At 36.2% G+C, this 19705-nt stretch overlaps 2 protein-coding genes across 2 annotated transcripts; both read left to right on the forward strand.

The window, feature by feature from the left end:
• On the forward strand, nt 6055-14540 carry LOC109709841 (protein NRT1/ PTR FAMILY 4.6-like). Its single transcript, XM_020232182.1, has 5 exons — nt 6055-6147; nt 6308-6413; nt 7784-8001; nt 12248-12697; nt 13364-14540. The coding sequence occupies exons 1-5, from the start codon at nt 6145-6147 to the stop codon at nt 14348-14350; spliced, it is 1764 nt and encodes a 587-aa protein (XP_020087771.1). The 5' UTR covers nt 6055-6144; the 3' UTR covers nt 14351-14540.
• Nucleotides 15194-19553, forward strand: LOC109710168 (protein CLP1 homolog). The gene is made up of 10 exons (XM_020232638.1): nt 15194-15510; nt 16005-16073; nt 16167-16262; nt 16476-16717; nt 16807-16945; nt 17075-17131; nt 17799-17933; nt 18419-18654; nt 18950-18994; nt 19068-19553. The coding sequence occupies exons 1-10, from the start codon at nt 15316-15318 to the stop codon at nt 19153-19155; spliced, it is 1302 nt and encodes a 433-aa protein (XP_020088227.1). The 5' UTR covers nt 15194-15315; the 3' UTR covers nt 19156-19553.

Here is a 19705-nt window from a genome sequence, read left to right on the forward strand (position 1 = left end):
AGGAGTTAGTCAATTCTGAAACCTCACCTAATCTTATACTATAATTTTATTGGACCAAATATATCAAAAATTGTAGTTCTTATAAATCATTTAATTTTTTTTAGTTAAAATGATGCCTGTATCATAGGTTTTAAAAACTTTTATTGGATAAAGTAATAGACCAGCGTATACCAAAATTTCTTTCAACTCCACCGGTCCATGGATTTCATGGTGTATGTTCAGTGTACAACGCGCATATTGAGCAGTTCATTTAGGGGCCCAAGAAGAGTCATTTGTGTCTTTTGGGCCTTTTGGACCGGGAATTTAATTCGGTGCATTTGTACTAATGTATCTTAACCAAACTGAAGGCCCAAGAAGAGCAGAGGCTGCAAAATTGCAGGCCCTTTTGGGCATCGATAAAGTTTCGGGTCTTCTATGGACTAAAAAAGTACATTATGGGCCCAAGCGAACACGGCAGGTTTTGTGCTCCGCCGCCGACTTCTAGCGAAGCCTGCGTTGTGCCAGTCACTTTAAGATGAATTGAACACGGCAGCGTGTGTCTCTCGGCTCCGACTTTCAACGGTACTTCGAATCTTTGGCTTCCTCTAATATTCCCCGTTCTTTCTCATTATAAAAATAGTAGATTTTTCATCTTTCTTTTCGTTTCTTTTCTTTTCTTTTTTTTTTTTGTTTTTTAACTCATTCTTTCTATTAACCTACTAAATCCTCACCTCGTTTTTCCATGCAAAAAGACTCGTAGTCACTTTGCTCAGCTAATATTAATCCAATATTGTAAAGGAGCATGTATAGTGCATTTTAAGGAATAATTAATAAGGAAACGAAAAGAAAAATAAGAAATATATAACTCTGAATTGAATATATTGTGGATACTTCGGTGAAGTAATCCAATTATCCATACATTAGGACAACATTAGAAATGCACGTCACAACTCACAAGTGAGTTAGTAAATGTACATAGCATTTTTATTACACTCATTCACATAAATGCACTCGGAAAATTATATTCATGTCAAAACTTTGCATCATGTGTATATGACAAGAACCAAAATTAACTAATAATACTTGCTTCTCTCGTGAATTATAATAAAACCCACCGGCCAAATTGTGGTATACGACGAAGATTATGTTATATATTAGTTAGTTTAAAGTGTAAATTGTCAACGCTGTCGTAATTAAATGTCTCCATATTACATAATATAACTTAAACTTTGTGGGTCCTGGCACCAAGAATCATGGAGGGAGAATACGACTTGATCAATCTTTAGAAATTGAAATCAATAGCTCTATTTCATTTAGATTCCTAAAATATTTGGATTTTTTAGAGTGAAAAAAGGCGTAAAATTGTCAAGAAGTCAAATATATAAGTGTATGCATGGATGAGTCATCATGATCTCTATATTTAATTTGGAATTTAAATTATCAATTACTTTGTTTTAAGTATTTTAAGGTAACTTCATCAGAGGATGTACATACAACATGATATATTCTTTTGTCGCGAGCTTCATCCAGGACATGATAGAGTTTATTTATTCCTCGTATTATGGAAGCAGAGTAGTACTTAATAAAAANATTCTTTTGTCGCGAGCTTCATCCAGGACATGATAGAGTTTATTTATTCCTCGTATTATGGAAGCAGAGTAGTACTTAATAAAAAAAAAAAAAAAAAAAAAGTATACAATGCTTGTTATGAGAGGTGCGTGGGATGATTAAGAAATTAAACCTTGTTTGCCTAGCATTTTAGCCTTTTTTTTAAAATATTAAAGTACTAGAAAATCTCATTTAGTTAACTCGAGGACCAAAATAGCTAGAAGTACTTCAAGAATTTTCATGAGAAAAAAATAATATTTAATATTTTCTGAATTTTAGCATTACTCATCAATCAGTTGTTGTTGCACATAATATCTCCTAGAGATTCCACTCCAATTTTTTTTTTAAAAGATAGGTTTTTTTTTTTTCCTTCACAAAATTACATTATCCAAATAGTTTGTGTTAATTTCAAATTTATGAAGTACAGAAGTTATTCCAAAAAGTTAAATAAAAAAAAAAGGACCAGGAATCAATTCCCATGAATCGGAATCAATTCCCATGAATCTTTAATATCTATAGGTTGGGACATCATTTTCTAACAATCCCAGTCAAAGTAAACAGCCGAATCATCCTTATATTTGTCTCCCACCAAAGAATATAAATAGAAAATAAGCATCTAATTAAAGGCTCTTTCATCTTCTAACTTTTTTCTTCTTATAATTCGTCAGAAGATATATATATAGTCCTCAAATCCACATTCCAATGTGAATGTACTAATACATGTACAACTATAGATGGTGCTATGATCATTGCGGTGAGCATGACCTACGAAAGGAATAAGCGTTAGGCATTTTTATTAGCTTTGATAGGTTCGTTATAAAGGTGCATGCATCGCAAATGAACAAACGAAGGATCAAATCAAATGTATGAATAAGTCAAGTGTAAACTCCCAAAAGTCCAAGTTGAAGGTAGAGCTAGATGGTCTACTACGTTTCTCTCAATATTATCTTAAGCTTTAGTAGAGGTTGTAAAACATGATATATAAACATAACAATGTTAATTAGCTACACCATTAATATCAATTTATGCTTGCTCGATCACTTATGTTTGAAATTTCAATGTTCATTATTAAATAAACAATATGGCGTTGAATACAACCTTCAAAAGATCTTTTAGAAATAGGATTATATGTGAAAAGAAATTAATTAAATAATTGTCTAATGAGCTTCTCTTCGTTACATATTTTGATGGCCTCCTTACACAATTTTTTATGTGAAGCTCATATATAGAATTTCCTTTTTTTGTTTTCTTCACTTTTCCATAAGAGCCCGTATGAAAATTTCGTAATTATCAAAAAGAAAATATATTTTAAAAAATCAATAAAACAATCTCGGAAGGAGAGATTTAGATTTAGGTGAATTAAACAAGGGTAAGTACGCATAGTAGTAGTAAGATAATCTGATTAGAATAACAAATTAATTACCATTTGATGATCAAAGAATTAATTTCCTTTTGGCTGAATAAACATTATTATTTTTTAGTGTGTCATGAATAAAAATTAAGACAGATCATATGATTCCAAACATTATTCTCTAGTCAAAGAGAGTAAGAGACTTAACACCATACAATGTGGAATTTATAATTAATGTTAGGTATGATTATATATAGGTAGCGGAAAGTGATAGAAAATATATAAGGCTTTTCGAGCCTGCGGTAGAGCTTCTTTGGTTTATCGGCGCTCTCGTCACTTGTATCCAAAGTTTATAACTTTTAACCTAATTGAAGATTCAAGCTAGGATGTGTCTATGGGCTTAATTTTACCTCCAGAAAAAAAAAATGAAAAAAAAAGAAAAATTAAGCAAGTGGCATAGTCTCAAACCTTCCAAAGGATTTTTGACTTATGCCATAGTCTTCATTAATAATTAGCATGCATATTCCCAATATGATTACATTTTTGGAATTTAAGAAGAATAAAAGAACTTTCTCTTCAAAGATACAATTTTTAGTGAAAACCACTGTGCTCACCTACAAAATTTTATAACTTTTCACAATCAATAGTCGATCATTTGGCAATCTTTTGTTGCTCTTTTTTTATTTATTTGTGATAACTATAAATATTACCTGGCTAGTCTAATCACTTGCCCTAAAACTTCAGGTGTGGGATCGAAGCAAGTTTTTTTTTTCTCCCAAAAAAAAAAAAAATCTGTATCTTTCATGTTAGTTGACTTTGTTAGCATAGCAACACCTAAGGTGTGTAAAGTATAAACTATAAACTTGTTACAACTTTGCTGCATACAACGCAAATCAAAACACTCTTAATTTTCACATAAACAAATAGATATTTTTTCCATAAATATTAACAGATCATTTTGGTCATTGTCACGATGACTAGTTCTGTACATGTCGACCTTTTCAACCAATCTGATCCATCCACGTTTCTCCGGGTTTGAGGCCGGAATTGTTGGAAGGAGTTAATTTTATTGTACAATTTTTATTTTTTTATATATCTAAACAGTTTAATTAATTTGACAGCAAAGCGCGTTCTTGCATTAATTTTTGGGGGGGGTCTCAGGCGTATTAGTATTAGTGCATAGACCATGGCGCAGATGCATGAGATGATCAGCAATATTAACTTTCATTTATGTAGTTTTTTCCCCTGGTAGAGTCAAATGTAGTCAATTAATTTAGTGCTTCATACAAATTATTACATTGTTCTGATGGAAAGTTATATATAATCAGCTATTATACCATGCATGTTAATCAATATATTGAGTGGCCTTAAGTGTACTTATAATAAATTATAGGATCAAGAGAAAATTGGCTTATGACAAGGGAATTTACGCTTAACTAGGGAACAGCTTGTATTAATAATTAGGAGCCTCTAAGTAATTAGATGAAGTTTGTGCACATATTCAATTACTCTACAAATATTAAGGCTCATTGTTATCATGTTTCGTTGCTCTTAAAAAGTTTACACTCCATGGGCTTGAGACGTACGTTTGAGTGTTGGTCCACAGTTCGCACTACGATTGAATTAATGTTGAACGCTCCTCATTGCATGAATAAGCATAATTGTTTCTTAATGAGATTGAGTGAGCCTCTCATAATATAAATGCCATTACTTTGCACAAGAGATCAAAGTCTAAGTTGTAACTGAATAAAGCTATTTAGAACCAAAAGTTTCAAGCACTACAACAAATATTGCACTTAAGAACACTTTAAACAATAACTAGCGACGTTTCAAAGCATTGGCAAAAATAATCCCGACGCTTGTAAGAGTGTCAAGCAAAGAGTCGTTAAATAAATATATCGGGATAAATATATCGATGCTTTAATATAACGTCGGATAATTTTTATCAGTATTTGATAAACATATGTTTATTGACGGTGCTTAATCATAATGTCAATACATATCAAATATTGAAGAAGCTAAAATAAAGAGTTTTCTAAAAAATATCGTCTAAAATATATTTTATTACAGTGAAGAGACCAAAAAAGGGGAAAGTCCCATAACTAAGATAGTGAACAAGGACATGGCTCAGGTTAATGAGTCCATTGATGAATAAATGCTTGCATGCATGCACGGCATATATATGGCATTAATTGTATATATATCCATAAAAGGAAAAAAGACGTACCAGATCATATATAGATAGATATAATAATCCTTTTCCTATTTGGAATGTGCAAATGTAAAAAATGTTCTCTCACTGTCTTGCTATGAGCAAGGAGGAACATTTACAAGATTTTGTGGGGCTAGACTTTGGAGGTTAGCATTTATTCTGCTTAGACATAGCATATGATTTCTTTGCTACTTTTTTGGTGTAATATAACTTCAAAACCAAGCAACAAAGGAGCAAGTTGAACCTTTTATTCCTCCATATCTCATCAGCTCTCTTCATGTTAATCTTGAGGTAAGATTTTAACCACAAATTAATTAGCACCATGAATGTCAAATATTAGAAAGCTAGGATAATTAATGAGGCAAAGGAATAATAGGAAAGGTGCTGATTGATTGAACATGCGGAGGACAATATATCATGTATGTATATAGATTCATATATGTACAGTATATGAATGAAAGATGCTAATTGCACGCCCAATTTTTTGGTGTAAAACTTATAGCCTCGCATTTAAAAATTTAAATGGTCTTTTTAAACTTTTAATATTAAAAAAAATAGAGATTATAAGATGAACGTAAAACATTAACCATTGAATGAAAAAAGCTTAAAATTTACGCTTATTTTTTAATGTACAATTAACAATATTTTTTTTTTTTTTTGAGAAATAGGTAGCAAGCTACCTGCTTCATTCATTAGGTAAAATGAACTGAGCATACAAATTGAAAGCAGCTTAGGCCTCTGAGAAGTCGGTAAAACTCAAAAATAAATTAAATGTACAATTAACAATGTTGCTCTACACTGTTTCCACATGATGTGTTGCCGCTTTCAATGGGGTGTAGAGGGGTGTTTTAGACCTTTCCCTCTTTGTTGGCTCCCTTCAACCTTTAAATAGAGGTGCTAACTCATAGACTCTTTTTTCAGGTCTGAAATTCCATCAACCTCCTCCTCTCTCTTGTCAAGAGTCTAAGCCAAGTTGCAATAGAGAATAAAGGAAATGGTGGGTTCCTTAATTTACTCTCTCTTTCCCTTACCTTTGTTTACATCATGTGTTTCTTCATGCTTTTTAAGATAAGATTATGTATATATGTGTTTATTTCTTATTTCAAGTTGATTAATTTTAATTTGTCTCATGATCTATGGTAAATATATATATATAGGAGAATGGGCAAGAGCAGGAGAGATGGGTGGGTTATGTGGATTGGAGGAATAGACCAGCTTTCAGAGGCAAACATGGAGGAATGTTTGCAGCCTCTTTTGTTCTGGGTACTCTTTCACATATTCTCAGAATGATCTTCTTTTTTTAAAAAAAAAAAAAAAAAGCTGAAACAAATTAAATTAGTTTTAAAAATATAAATTTTAAAAACTGATAGTATACTAGTGCATGTATCTCTTTTACTTTTCAGTAACTGAAACATCTTCCTTCTTGTTTTCTTGGTAGGCCCCAGATAGATTTCACTGACAACCTCCTCATACATGCTAATATATATATATATATATATATGCTAACATTTTAATTTCAATTTTAATTTTTGTTTTATTTTTTAGCTAGTATGTTTTTTTGGCTTTAGCCCAGATCCTTTTGACTTCATATATGACGCAGCTTTTCGTTGGATTGATCGATGAAACGTTTTCATTGATTCTGCTTGTTCTATCGACTTTTCTTGCTTGCAAGGGAACCAACTTAATTAATTTCCTCCGTGCATGCATCTAGACTTTTCCAGTGTGCTATAATTAGAACTCATTATTCTATTCTCTCCTCTGGATTAATTTCCTCCGTGCATGCATCTAGACTTTTCCATTGTGAATTATGGACGGTTAATGCGAACTTTAGCATTTTATTTTAAGGCCAATCTAATTGTCAAAATCAATTAGCTAATTGCATGTCAGTTTCAGTAATATCATTTCTTTCTTCAGAAATAAAATTAATTTGTTCTCTCTCTCTCTATCTCTCTCTCTCTCTGTCTCTATCTATCTATCTTTCTATCTATCTCTCTCTCTCTCTCTCTCTCTCTCTCTCTCTCTCTCTCTCTCTCTCTCTCTCTCTCTCTCTCTCTCTCTCTCTCTCTCTCTCTCTCTCTCTCTCTCAAATTAATTACAAATTATATGATTTGACTTGGCGCCTTCACTTTTATCTAAGCACGTTACTTTGGCATTTATATTGTCCTTTAATTCGGAACCATTAAAAAAAATCATTTTGCACCTTCTTCATAAAATGACCTGCATTTTCAGCTTAGATCCGCAATAAAATGATTATTTTAAATTGAGTTCGAAAGGTCATTAAATAATAAATGGTAACGTATGTCAAATTATAAAAATAACAAATAGAGACTGAAGTGAAATATATTCAAAATTACACGGAATTCACTCTTTAATTGAAAAGTATATATATATATATATATATATATATATTTAAGATAGATAACACGCTATCCGCTTCATTTATTTTATTTAGAAATAAACTTAGTTGGAAATGTGAATCAACTAGGATTCGAATTTGAATCTCGGGTATCAACCATCAAGTCTTTTGCTACTTGCTCTAGGGATGATCGGTTGAAAAGTACAAATATTAAGTTGCAACAGTTGAGAGTATAAGCTACCAAAATATGAATGATTAAAATTAATTTTTATTACAGTTGTGGAGGTAATGGAGAATTTAGCATTTCTAGCAAATGCCAGCAACTTAGTCACCTATCTGATGGGCTTCATGCACTTCTCGCCGTCGCACTCCGCCACCACCGTCACCAACTTCATGGGCACCGCCTTCCTCCTCGCCCTTCTCGGCGGTTTCTTATCCGACGCCTTCTTCACCACCTATGTCGTATATCTCGTTAGTGCTCTCATCGAGTTTCTGGTAAGTAACATGTTAAACTCTCCAAATTTAGTGCACAATTTGCGAAAGTTCACTTTTTCAACATTTATATAGCTAATTAGCTTGTTGATTACTTCCATTAGTGGGACCTGTGGGTGCACCAATTGATCAATATTATGATACATTTTGTAGTGATAATCACATCTGTATCACTGTAAAAATATTGCACATACCCTTATTAAACATGCATCTTTTGTCAGTTCATTTTGTATAGATGACTACATCTTTATCTACATATATATCTGAATGGTACATTACTTAATTTCTTTTTCAATGATAGAAATAGTTGATAAGGTTATCTACTCTGATAGGTAGACATCTAGTCACGCTACTCAAGAACCACATTTATTGCACCACATGGAAATATTTGACGTAGTGATGCTAAAGAATATTTTATTCTTGTGATGGAGTGATGCTAAAGAATATTTTATTCATGTGATGGTTAGAAGACAAATTTTGTATCGTGTTCCTCACAAGGCCGAGCCGCATCGATGTGAATGAACTAAAATTTGATAGAAAAGATATTTAAATTAGGAAAAACTTTAAAAACTTTCTCAATAGTTTCGTAGTTTCTCACTTTGTTCCCATATAATTTAAAATATATCAATTTGACCCTCCCCNTATAATTAATTTATTAATATATAGTAAGACATATATATAGATTGCCGAAATAAAGATAAGGGAAAACTTCAAAAACCCCCCCTGTGGTTTCGTGCATTCTCACTTTGCTACCCTGTGGTTTAAAACGTATCAATTTGCCCCCCTGTGGTTTCGTTTTTATCTTTTTGTTATCAATTTTATTATTATTTTTTTTAAAAATCAGTGACAAAGTTAAAATTAAAGGATACTAAAGTGACTATTCGATAAATATAGATGGTTATCTGAAGTTTTTTGTATATAATTTAACGAAATATTAACGAAAAAGCTTCCGAAAAGATAAAAATAAAACCACAGGGGGGTAAATTGATACGTTTTAAACCACAGGGTAGCAAAGTGAGAATGCACGAAACCACAGGGGGGGTTTTTGAAGTTTTCCCATAAAATTATTCACTTTATTGTTTTATTGATTACCACCATAACAAGTGGTATTAGAGCGTCGACAGGATTCGTGAGAGGAAGTTACGTCGATGGCGATGATCAACGGGGTCAGCAGATCCCAAACTGCTCTTCCCATTTTCAAAAGGGAGAACTATGATATCTGGTGCATCAAGATGAAGACGATGCTACGATCGCAAGATCTATGGGATCTTGTGGAGAAGGGGTACACTAATGCTACCCCAGAGAACATGAAGAAGGACTCGAAGGCTCTTTTCTTCATCCAATAGGCCGTTGATGAATCGATTTTTTCGCACATTGTTGATGCGACAAAATCGAAGGAAGCGTGGGATACTCTACAGAAGGAGTATCAAGGCAGTTCATAGGTACTCAGAGTCAAACTTCAAATTTTACGGCGTAAATTTGAGACTACTTTCATGCAAGAAAATGAAAATGTTCATTCTTTTTTGGGAAAACTTCAAAAACCCCCCCTGTGGTTTTGTAGTTTCTCACTTTGCCCCCCTGTGGTTTAAAATGTATCAATTTGCCCCCCCGTTGTTTCTTTTTGATTTATTTTTTTCTCTTTTTTTATCAATTTTTTTTTTTAAATCAGTGATAAAGTTAAAATTAAAGGGTACTAAAGTGAATATTTGATAAATCTAGATGGGTATCTGAAGTTTTTTGTATATAATTTAATAAAATATTAACGAAAGAGCTATCGAAAAAATAAAAACGAAACTACAGAAAGGCAATTTGATACATTTTAAACCACATGGGGGTAAAGTGAGAAACTATGAAACCACTAGGGGGTTTTTGAAATTTTTTCTTTAAATTAAGATCATTTCAAACATTCATTATTATTGTTATAATTATATTTTAAAAATATTTATTATTAAATTTTGAAGTCATATAAACTTATATTAAATGAGACGGTGTGCCTGTTCATTTTATTCAACAAATCTAAGCCAACGGCCTAAAGAAAAAGTGCCGAAGATAGTTAAAAAGAATCACTTGTCTCTACCAGAAGTGGCAAAGGTTTAATAATTGATATCCAAGGCTCCAAATTTGAATCATAATTGATTCATATTTTCAGCTAAATTTATTTTTAAATAAAATAAACGAAGCAGATAGTATACTATATATCTTTTAAAAAAATTTAAATAAAATAAATGAAACAGATAGCATATTATCTATCTCTAAAAAAAAAGATAGTTAAAAAGAAGTTGTTCTACAAAATGATACTGTTGTAAGGTGGAAATTCTTTAGAATACAATAAAAGAAAAGAGAATTTTGTGAACACGCCAGTGACAAATAGGTGCCAATATGCCAAAGACTATTTTTAATGCAAACAAATTAAACTTATGATGTTTGATAAAATTAAATTAATTTCGCTGAATTAACGGCGTGGAGCCCAAAAGATCTTGTCGCATCTGATCATAATTACAAGGAAGAAATAACAAATTGTGAGCAAACATCAACATACATTTGATGGAAGAGGGCCAAAAATCGATCAATTTATTGTTGTGGGGCCCGCGTAGGAAGGGGGATACATGCATGTGGGCTTTGAGGTAGGATTTGGACCAAGTGTGAGGACGACCCAATTTTGGTGTTTTAAGTCAATACGATATTGCCGACCGTCCCTAGAGCAAGTGGTAAATAGCTTGATGGTTGGTATCCGAGACCCAAATTCGAATCTTAGTTGATTCACATTTTCAGCTAAATTTATTTCTAAATGAAATAAACAAAACGGGTAACGTTGTTATGCGTTAAGCTGGTCCATAGTACGACCGGGCTAAACAGATCCTAAAAATTTATTTCTAAAAAAAAAAAAAAAAAGTCAATACGATGTTATGCGTTAAGCTGGTCCATAGTACGACCGGGCTAAACAGATCCTAAATTAAGAGCACAATTAATACCTACTATTAAGGGGTTAAAGAACAAGCACAGATATTAGAAAAGAGTTGAGCTGCTGATTCTTTACTAAAATATGTTTGGAGTATGGATAACAAAGTAGTATTAAATTTCGTTTGGAATTGTAAACTGATTGCGTTACGGTACGTGATATTGTATTTCGTATATTGTGATTAATCGATTATGATACATTTTTTATGATCCTATCAAAAAATACAGAAGTTCATTTTTGGATATTTTTATCCCAACTCTATTTTATCTAATAGCGTCAGATGAGGGACAATATCAAACTAAGCCTTACAGTCCTGCTTGGCCAGCTTTTTATTGCGGTGTGGCCTATTTACTTTACTGGAATGCGCGCTATATATAATTCACTAATAAAAATATTTGTTATTTATAATAGCTTTAGATTTAAAGCTTTTGTATATTTCCATTAAATATATTTCAAAATTACATGACACTGCTAAGAAGTGGTGAGGAATCTACACAATCAACGTCCGAAGCCCTTAATACAACTTTATGTAAAGTCGTCCTCCGTTCTCTTGGGCCTTCGGCCGGATTTTGGCACTGGGAATTTTTTTTTTTTATTTTGAAAAAAGAGATATCATACTATCTGTTCGTTCAATTTTTTAAAAAATATAAATTTAGCTGAAAATATAGAATAATCAGATTTCAAATTTAAAACTTCAGATATTAATCACTAAATTTTTTATCATTTGTGCTAGAAATCTATATTTTTTCTAAATTCTTCACCACAATCATCTAATTTATCTATTTTTTCTCTATCTTCTCTTAATCAACTATTTGCTATTGGAGACTTCTTTTTCTTTAATTCTGTTAGGAGCCACAAACTTTATGCAGATTCTTTGTACCAGAGCTTAAAATATAATCAAGCTCTACTTCTTTAATAAAATGTCTTTTTTATTTTATTTTATTTTTCGAAAGAAAGGTAGTATACTTTGTATATTTTTTTAAAAAATAAACTTAATTAGAAATATGAATCAATTAGAATTTAAATTTTAAAATCTAGAAAATCGTCCATACAAATACTTTGCAACTTGCGTCAGAAAGGATCAATTTTTAACCCAAAAAAATTTCACAAAAAGCTAAAAATATTTATTTATTTATTAATTTTGTGTGTGTGGAATCAAACTTTCTATGGAGCTAGGCCCAGTGTTCTTCAAATTTATGGAGTGAAAAAGCAAAGCAATTACCAACCAAGCTATATAATAGAAATAGATAACCAACCACCGGACCTCCGGTCTCCTCTGGTAATGTGCAGGGACTAGTAATCCTGACGATCCAAGCGAAATCCCCGTCGCTGAAGCCCCCAGCATGCGAGCCCTCGTCCCCGTCGCGAGCGGCGGGGCCGTGCGAGGCCGTGTCCGGGGCCGAGGCGGCGATGCTGTTCGGGGGGCTCTACCTCACGGCGCTGGGCGTGGGCGGGATCAAGGGCTCGCTCCCGGCGCACGGGGCGGAGCAGTTCGACGAGGGCTCGCCGCGGGGCCGCGCCGCGCGGTCCACCTTCTTCAACTACTTCGTCTTCTGCCTCTCCTGCGGGGGGCTCGCCGCGGTCACCTTCGTCGTCTGGGTCGAGGACAACAAGGGCTGGGAGTGGGGGTTCGGGATCTCCACCATCGCCATCTTGCTATCCATCCCCGTGTTCCTCGCCGGCTCGAGGCTTTACAGGAACAAGCTCCCCACGGGGAGCCCCCTCACTCTCATCGCCAAGGTATGGATGGATCTCTACCCTCTCAAACGTGTTTGCGATCTTCTTCTTCTTCTTCTTCTTCTTCTTCTCTTGCGCTCCATGTGTTTGTTGAAATGGCCCAATGGCCGTTCGCTTTTGAAATCCGAAGGGTGAAATGCATGTGCAGTCCCTGTAATTCGGCCTCCAAACGTTAGATAGAGAGCTGAAATTTGGGCCCACAACTGTAGAAACTGAAATAGTTGTATAAAATTAAATATTTAATGGGAGTCGTTCCAACAATGGACCGCAACTTTCACCTGCTTTAAGATCCGTATAAATTGCATGATAAACGGCCGATCACGCAATCTAGCGCTCGGCATAATGCTGTTCAAAGTTCTGTGAAAATAGTTGGGTGCCATTTCACAAATTTTGGAGCATTTACATTCCACACATTCAAGGCAATCGGCGCAGCTCAGAGAACTAGGTAGAACTAGGTCTTATAAAGTAATAGGCTCTAAAAATATATATGTGTTTCCCTTAACTTTTTCTTTTTTAATAAAACACTCTTCTAAGGGGAAAAAAAGAAAGTTTATGTACTCCACGTAACTCTATGAATAGACCCTATACTTTAGCTGATACAAGAAATTTAGTTTCTTAACTTTTCACTTAAACATTTCACTCTCTAAATTACTCGAATCTAACTTACAGGTCCTAGTCGCCGCCGCGCTCAACTGTCGAACCACACAACCTCCGAGCAACGCCATTGTCGACCGGCCGTTGAGCCCCGAGAACAGAACCGAAACAAATGACCACAAGCAAGAAGAGCGGGAAAATGGAGATCATAAGAACACAACCATATCATACGCCCCATCCGAAGAGCTCAAGTTCCTGAACCGAGCCGCGCAAAACCTCCCCCGTCACTTGCCGCTCGCGTGCACCGCAGAAGAAGTAGAAGAGGTGAAGGTAGTGTTAAAGATCCTCCCCATATTCCTCTCCACCATCATGCTCAATTGTTGCTTGGCCCAACTCTCCACGTTCTCCGTCGAACAAGCCGCGACCATGGACACGCGCGTCGGCCGCCTCACCGTCCCGCCCGCGTCCCTCCCGATATTCCCCGTCACCTTCATCATGATCCTCGCCCCGGTCTACGATCACATTGTCCTCCCCTTCGCGCGGCGGGTGACGAAAACCGAGGTGGGGATAACCCACCTCCAGCGTATCGGCACCGGGCTGGTCCTCTCCATTGTCTCCATGGCCATTGCGGCCTTAGTCGAAGTCAAGCGGAAGAACGTGGCTCAAAATGCAGGGCTCGTCGACTCGTTAGAGCCGTTGCCGATTTCATTCTTCTGGATTGCTTTGCAGTATCTGTTTCTGGGATCAGCGGATTTGTTCACATTGGCGGGGTTGTTGGAGTTTTTCTTCAGCGAGGCGCCTGCAAGGATGAGATCGCTTGCGACCGCACTTTCATGGGCGTCGCTTGCGATGGGGTATTATCTCAGCTCGGTGCTCGTCTCGATCGTGAACAGCGCGACTGGGCGCGGGTCACATTGGCCGTGGTTGAAGGGTAGTAACTTGAATCACTATAGGTTGGAGCGGTTCTACTGGTTGATGTGTGTGTTGAGCTCCTTGAACTATTTGTTCTACTTGTTCTGGGCGCTGAGGTACAAGTATAGGAGAGGTGGGGTTAGAGGATGATAATATAGTCTTAGATTTGTTAATGCGGATGTGATCGATCGCTGATTAGAGAAGGTGGTTGATTAGTGATTATGATTAGTGTTGCCGCTTTTTTATTGTTGTTTGCATATATATAGTTAGCGAACTCCCAAAAAGAAGAGATGTTGATTTAGAAGAGAAAGTGAGTATAAAATCATAAACGATTTGGACTCGGCGCGATGCACCGACTTTCACAGTTACGGTGCTTAGCTTGTGTTTGGTGCGTCTGATGTTTTCGTTGATATTACTACTTTTTTTCTTTTTTTTTTTTCTTTTTTTTTTTCTTTTTTGTTTAAAGATAGATAGCACACTATCCGCTTCGTTTATTTGATTTAAAAATAAACTTAGCTAGAAATGTTAATCAACTAGAATTCGAATTTGATTTTCGGTACCAACCACTAAACGTCCCGTAGGAGATGCATTAAGTCTATTCATTAGAAAGAAAAATATATATTTCTAATGACCATTGTCTGATGAGCTTGCACAAAATAGAAATGGTGAGCCTTATCACAAAAAACAAAGAAAAAAAAAGAAAAAGGTGAGCCTGTTTGGTGTGCGACGAGCTTTTCCAGCGCAAACAATTTTGGAGATAAAGGAAATAAATAAACTCGGCCAACCGAACGCGTCATCGGGTATATTCGTTAGCAACCTCTCGCTAAGCACCGGGGCCGAATCTAGGCCCAATTACAGCCCAAACTATGCAATAGTGGACATAAAGCCCAACCTAATCTCTTTTGGGGTACATTCGAGCCCATAATTCCATCAACTAATTGGGCAGTGGACCTGGGCCCGTTCCCCTGCTACAACGCTCGGGCCCTTCGCCCCTTCGCCTTCGACTTCGCCTGACCTTCCCCGTCCCTTCCAGGCTTCATCGACGCGCCCAATTCGGAAGTCGAAACCCCTTCGTGCTAGGGTTAGGGTTTTGCTGCTCCAAGGAAAGCACGGCGATGGCCATGGCAATGGGCTCCGCTCCGGCGCCACCCCCTCGCCAGTTCAAGCTCGCGAGGGAGAGCGAACTGAGGGTGGAGGTGGGCGCCGCCGCCCCGCTCCGCGTCCGCCTCCTCTCCGGCACCGCAGAGATCTTCGGCGCCGAGCTCCCCCCCGAGAATTGGCTCCCCATCCCTCCTCGTAGCAAGATCGCGGTTCGATTCTTTAACCTCTTCTTAAATCGATTTGCTTCAGTTTTTTTTTTTTTCCTTTTCTGTTTTTGGTGGTAAAAATGTATGGAGAACCCCCTCGACTCGTAGTACATTTTGACATTCATTTTCTTTTTTTTCCTTTTTTTTTGAGTTATTCTACGTAGTTAAAGTTAATCTTTTTTGTTGAATTTATTGGTCCTACTACCTATTGGTGTTAAATATGCTAATTTCACGTGCTAAGGAGTCAGCTAACAAGTAATTAAAGATATGAAATTTGATGAATTACCCAGTGGTTCTAAGCAAAATTCCAATTTAAATAACTAAATCCACTAAAAAAAAAATCAATAGTTAAGGCCATGCGGCGGTGCCAATAAAAAAAAGGTTGATGATATTGTTTTAAAATGACCTATAGTTGAGAAGAGTATTCATACATTTTACTTAAGTTTTCTTAAGGATTATTAAACTGTTCTTGAGACAAATGCAAGTGCATGGTTCAGATTTTTACTTGGCATGGTGCAACGATCGAGCTGGATGGGATCAGTGAGGTCGAGTATGTGGCGGATGAGGTGATCCTCGTGACACAATGCTGTTTGGAATTGTCTTTTGGAGATTTTGGAACTGTTTCTTTAATCTATTTTTAATTTAACTGATCCGTCTAGACGCCCATGGTAAGCTATGTGAATGTTCATGCCATACTTGATGGACGGAGAACTCACGCTAAGGCATCGCAAGGCAGTGGACTGGATGCTTCACAGGTGAGGCTCTGCCTCTTCATCCAAGAGTTTTGAGTTTGAATAAATTTATAATTTGCTTGATTTGGAAGCCTTGGTCATTACCTACATAGTTACTTCGTATGAAAGCTGGTCTAACATTTGATAGATTAACTACTACCTAATAATCAGGGTTAATTATTAAGACAAATTATCTTCCCCTTTTTTAAGCTTGAGCACTGACAGTCCGTGTCTCAGGGTCCTCGGGTGATTGTTGTGGGACCTACAGATTCTGGGAAAAGCACTTTGTGCAGGATGCTTCTCAGCTGGGCCTCTAAACAGGGCTGGAAACCTACATTTGTGGATTTGGATATTGGCCAGGGATCCATTACTATACCTGGATGTATTGCCGCCACACCAGTTGAGATGCCCATAGATGCAGTAGAAGGAATCCCGTTAGAGATGCCTATCGTGTACTTCTATGGGCACACTACTCCCAAGTAACTATCTGATTAACCTTGCCTGCTTATGTCGATAGATTATTCTTTTATGTCGATCAGTTTGAGATGCGAATCATGGTGCTCAACAGTGTTAATGCAGATCTTTATAAGGTTCTTATGAAGGAGCTTGCTCAGACACTGGAGAAGCAGTTCTCTGGGAATGCCGAATCTAGAGCTGCTGGCATGGTGATCAACACAATGGGATGGGTAGAAGGCCTTGGGTATGAGGTATTGTTCTGTATTTTATAGGAACCTTAATTCATAAGTATATCCTAAGATCTAAATATAGTACCATCAATATTTATACATAGCCCTGTTTTAGCGGCTAATATATTATTCATAATGGTTGACATGCAGTTACTTCTTCAAGCAGTTGATACTTTCAAAGCTAATGTTGTTCTGGTCTTGGGCCAGGTAACTTCCTCTTCTTTCTACTATCTGTATTGCAACTGTATCACTTTGTGGAATGGGGTTTCTAATTCATGTTTTCCTTTCCTTTTTTGAATATATATATATAGTACAGATATATGGGTATGTTCCATCATATAGTGAACTCTACAAAATGCCAATAGTTACCTTGGGAAAGCAATTATTTCCTTGGGACCGAAGTTTTTGACCATTATTGTGTTTATTGCTTTAATTCTCTTTTTCTGCCAAATATTATCATCATTCTGCTATATATGCCAATAAATAGTTCATGTCCAATATGCAATATTAGATCCATCTGATATATTATTGCAGATCTAGAAAAAACCTCACTATCTTATCTTTTAAGTATCCTATCGGTGATATTCTGTTTGAATATTTATATGCTCAACAATTGACGCTGCTCCTTTGTAAGCGACCGCTAATTGTATGCATATCTGTATACATTTTAAATCCATATATAGCAAGTACTATATTCTAGCAAGCACAAAATATATTTCAGTATGCAGTTTGACTGCATTCTCTTGAAACAGCATCAGTAACTTCTACTTAGAAATCTCATCGAGATAATTAATATGAGTTAAGCGATAAGTTGGGAGGCATGGCCTTCTTAAGGTGGCCTTTGATTTCATTGCTTTCAGTGTCTCTGGCACAGGAGAAACTTTGCAGCATGTTGAAAGAAGTACTAAAGAGCAAGCCTAATGTAGACATTGTGAAACTTCATAAATCAGAAGGGGTTGTTCTGAGAAATCAGAAGGTCCGCCAGAAGGCTAGAAGTTTTAGAATCAGGGTAAGTCAGAGCTTGGACATGATTTAGCTTGTTCTTTGTTTATGCACAAGATAATTCTATTTATTTGGTTGAGGGCCTGATAAGAGCTAGGCTTGAAATTCGAGATTAATAGGTCTTAGTTCTCAACTTGCAACTTCTTTTCTTGTAGCATGATCAATAGTTTTATATAATCTGGTATCTCAGGTTTGTAAATAGTTGTAAACAGTTCGAGGTTGTCTGCTTCTTCTTAGACTTGGCCAATCTATTTTGTTTTAGATATGTATACATGGGTAAAATATATAGGTAGTCCTTGTTCTTTTCTGGTACTCTGGTATTGTGACTGATCTTTTGCGTTTATTTTTAAGTCCCTGACCAGTTAAAAAGAAGAAAAAAAAATCTAAAATCTATTGATTTTTATTGTGAAATGACCTTCACCCCCCTTTAGATTTAAATTAAAATAGGTTGTTTCACATGAGAAGGGTAAAGTCTGAAATACTCCTTTGCAGGAATACTTTTATGGCCTTTCAAATGATCTCTCCCCACATTCAAATATTATCAATTTTAGTGATGTTTCTATTTACCGAATTGGTGGTGGCCCACAAGCACCTCGTTCGGCACTACCTATCGGTGCAGAGCCAGTGGCAGACCCGACGAGAGTAGTTGCAGTCAACATAAACCGGGACTTACTGCACTTGGTTTTAGCTGTTTCTTATGCTAAGGAACCTGATCAAATAATTTCCAGGTAATATCATAGGACTCGCATTTGCAATTATCTGTCATTTTAACTTTCCAGCTTGTGTGACATCTAGTAATCGGTGGGACCGAAAACTGAGCAATTAACATCTGGAAAAGCAAAGCTTTTGGTAGTACAGCGAAAAAGGGAAACAGAAAAGAGGAAGTTGCATAGCTAACACGACAGCTGGCCATCTCACCTCTAGATTTTGGATTAGAAAGTTGCAACAGTACATATTCTCCGTACTCATCATTTTTCAATGTCAACAAATATTTGCTAACTATTCTCTGAAACTCCAATGCAGCAACGTCGCCGGGTTTATATATGTCACAGATATAGATATCCAGAGGTATTTTCTCCACTGCAACTTTATTGTACTTTTGTGCTACCGGTGTATACTTCACTGACAATGGTGCCTACAGGAAGAAGATCGTTTGCCTTACACCGTGCCCTGGTGAACTGCCGAGCAAGATTTTGGTTGTGGGAACGCTGACTTGGTTGGAAGGCTGATACAGGTTTTAACATTGGCATCACCAAATTCAATGTTCTGGTACATTGTCCTCTTGAGTGTGCTCGGCTATCTCTGGCCTTACTGCAACGAGATTGTTTGCGACATGTAACCATGGAAATTTCTCTCTTCATGAATGCGGCATAGTTCTGTAAAAGTGGTCATTGCGTTTTGTGAAGTAACTAGCCAACGTAATGCTGGACTGCTGTGAAGCCTGCGGGTTTTGTGAAGTAACTAGCCAACGTAATTTTGGACTGCTGTGAAGCCTGCGGGTTTTTACATACGAAAGGTTATATCTTTGTAAGCTTAATATTTATTGCTCTAATTTGGCGCTTTTATGCTTTACAAGTGGTTTTCGCTCCTTAGTAGCTAAATAAATAGCAAGGCTGACACAAACTGACAAGCAGCTTCCATATGAATTCTAATTTGATTAGTGTAATTTTGCAATGAATCTAAAAAACAATCTGATTGATAATGTGTTTTGAGTTAATGAGCATACTCTATTTGAGCAACGGTCTAAGTGAAAAGTTAATGAGCATACTCTATTTGAGC

The sequence above is a fragment of the Ananas comosus genome, linkage group 5 (assembly GCF_001540865.1).
Source record: "Ananas comosus cultivar F153 linkage group 5, ASM154086v1, whole genome shotgun sequence".
In the NCBI taxonomy this organism is placed as follows: domain Eukaryota; kingdom Viridiplantae; phylum Streptophyta; class Magnoliopsida; order Poales; family Bromeliaceae; genus Ananas; species Ananas comosus.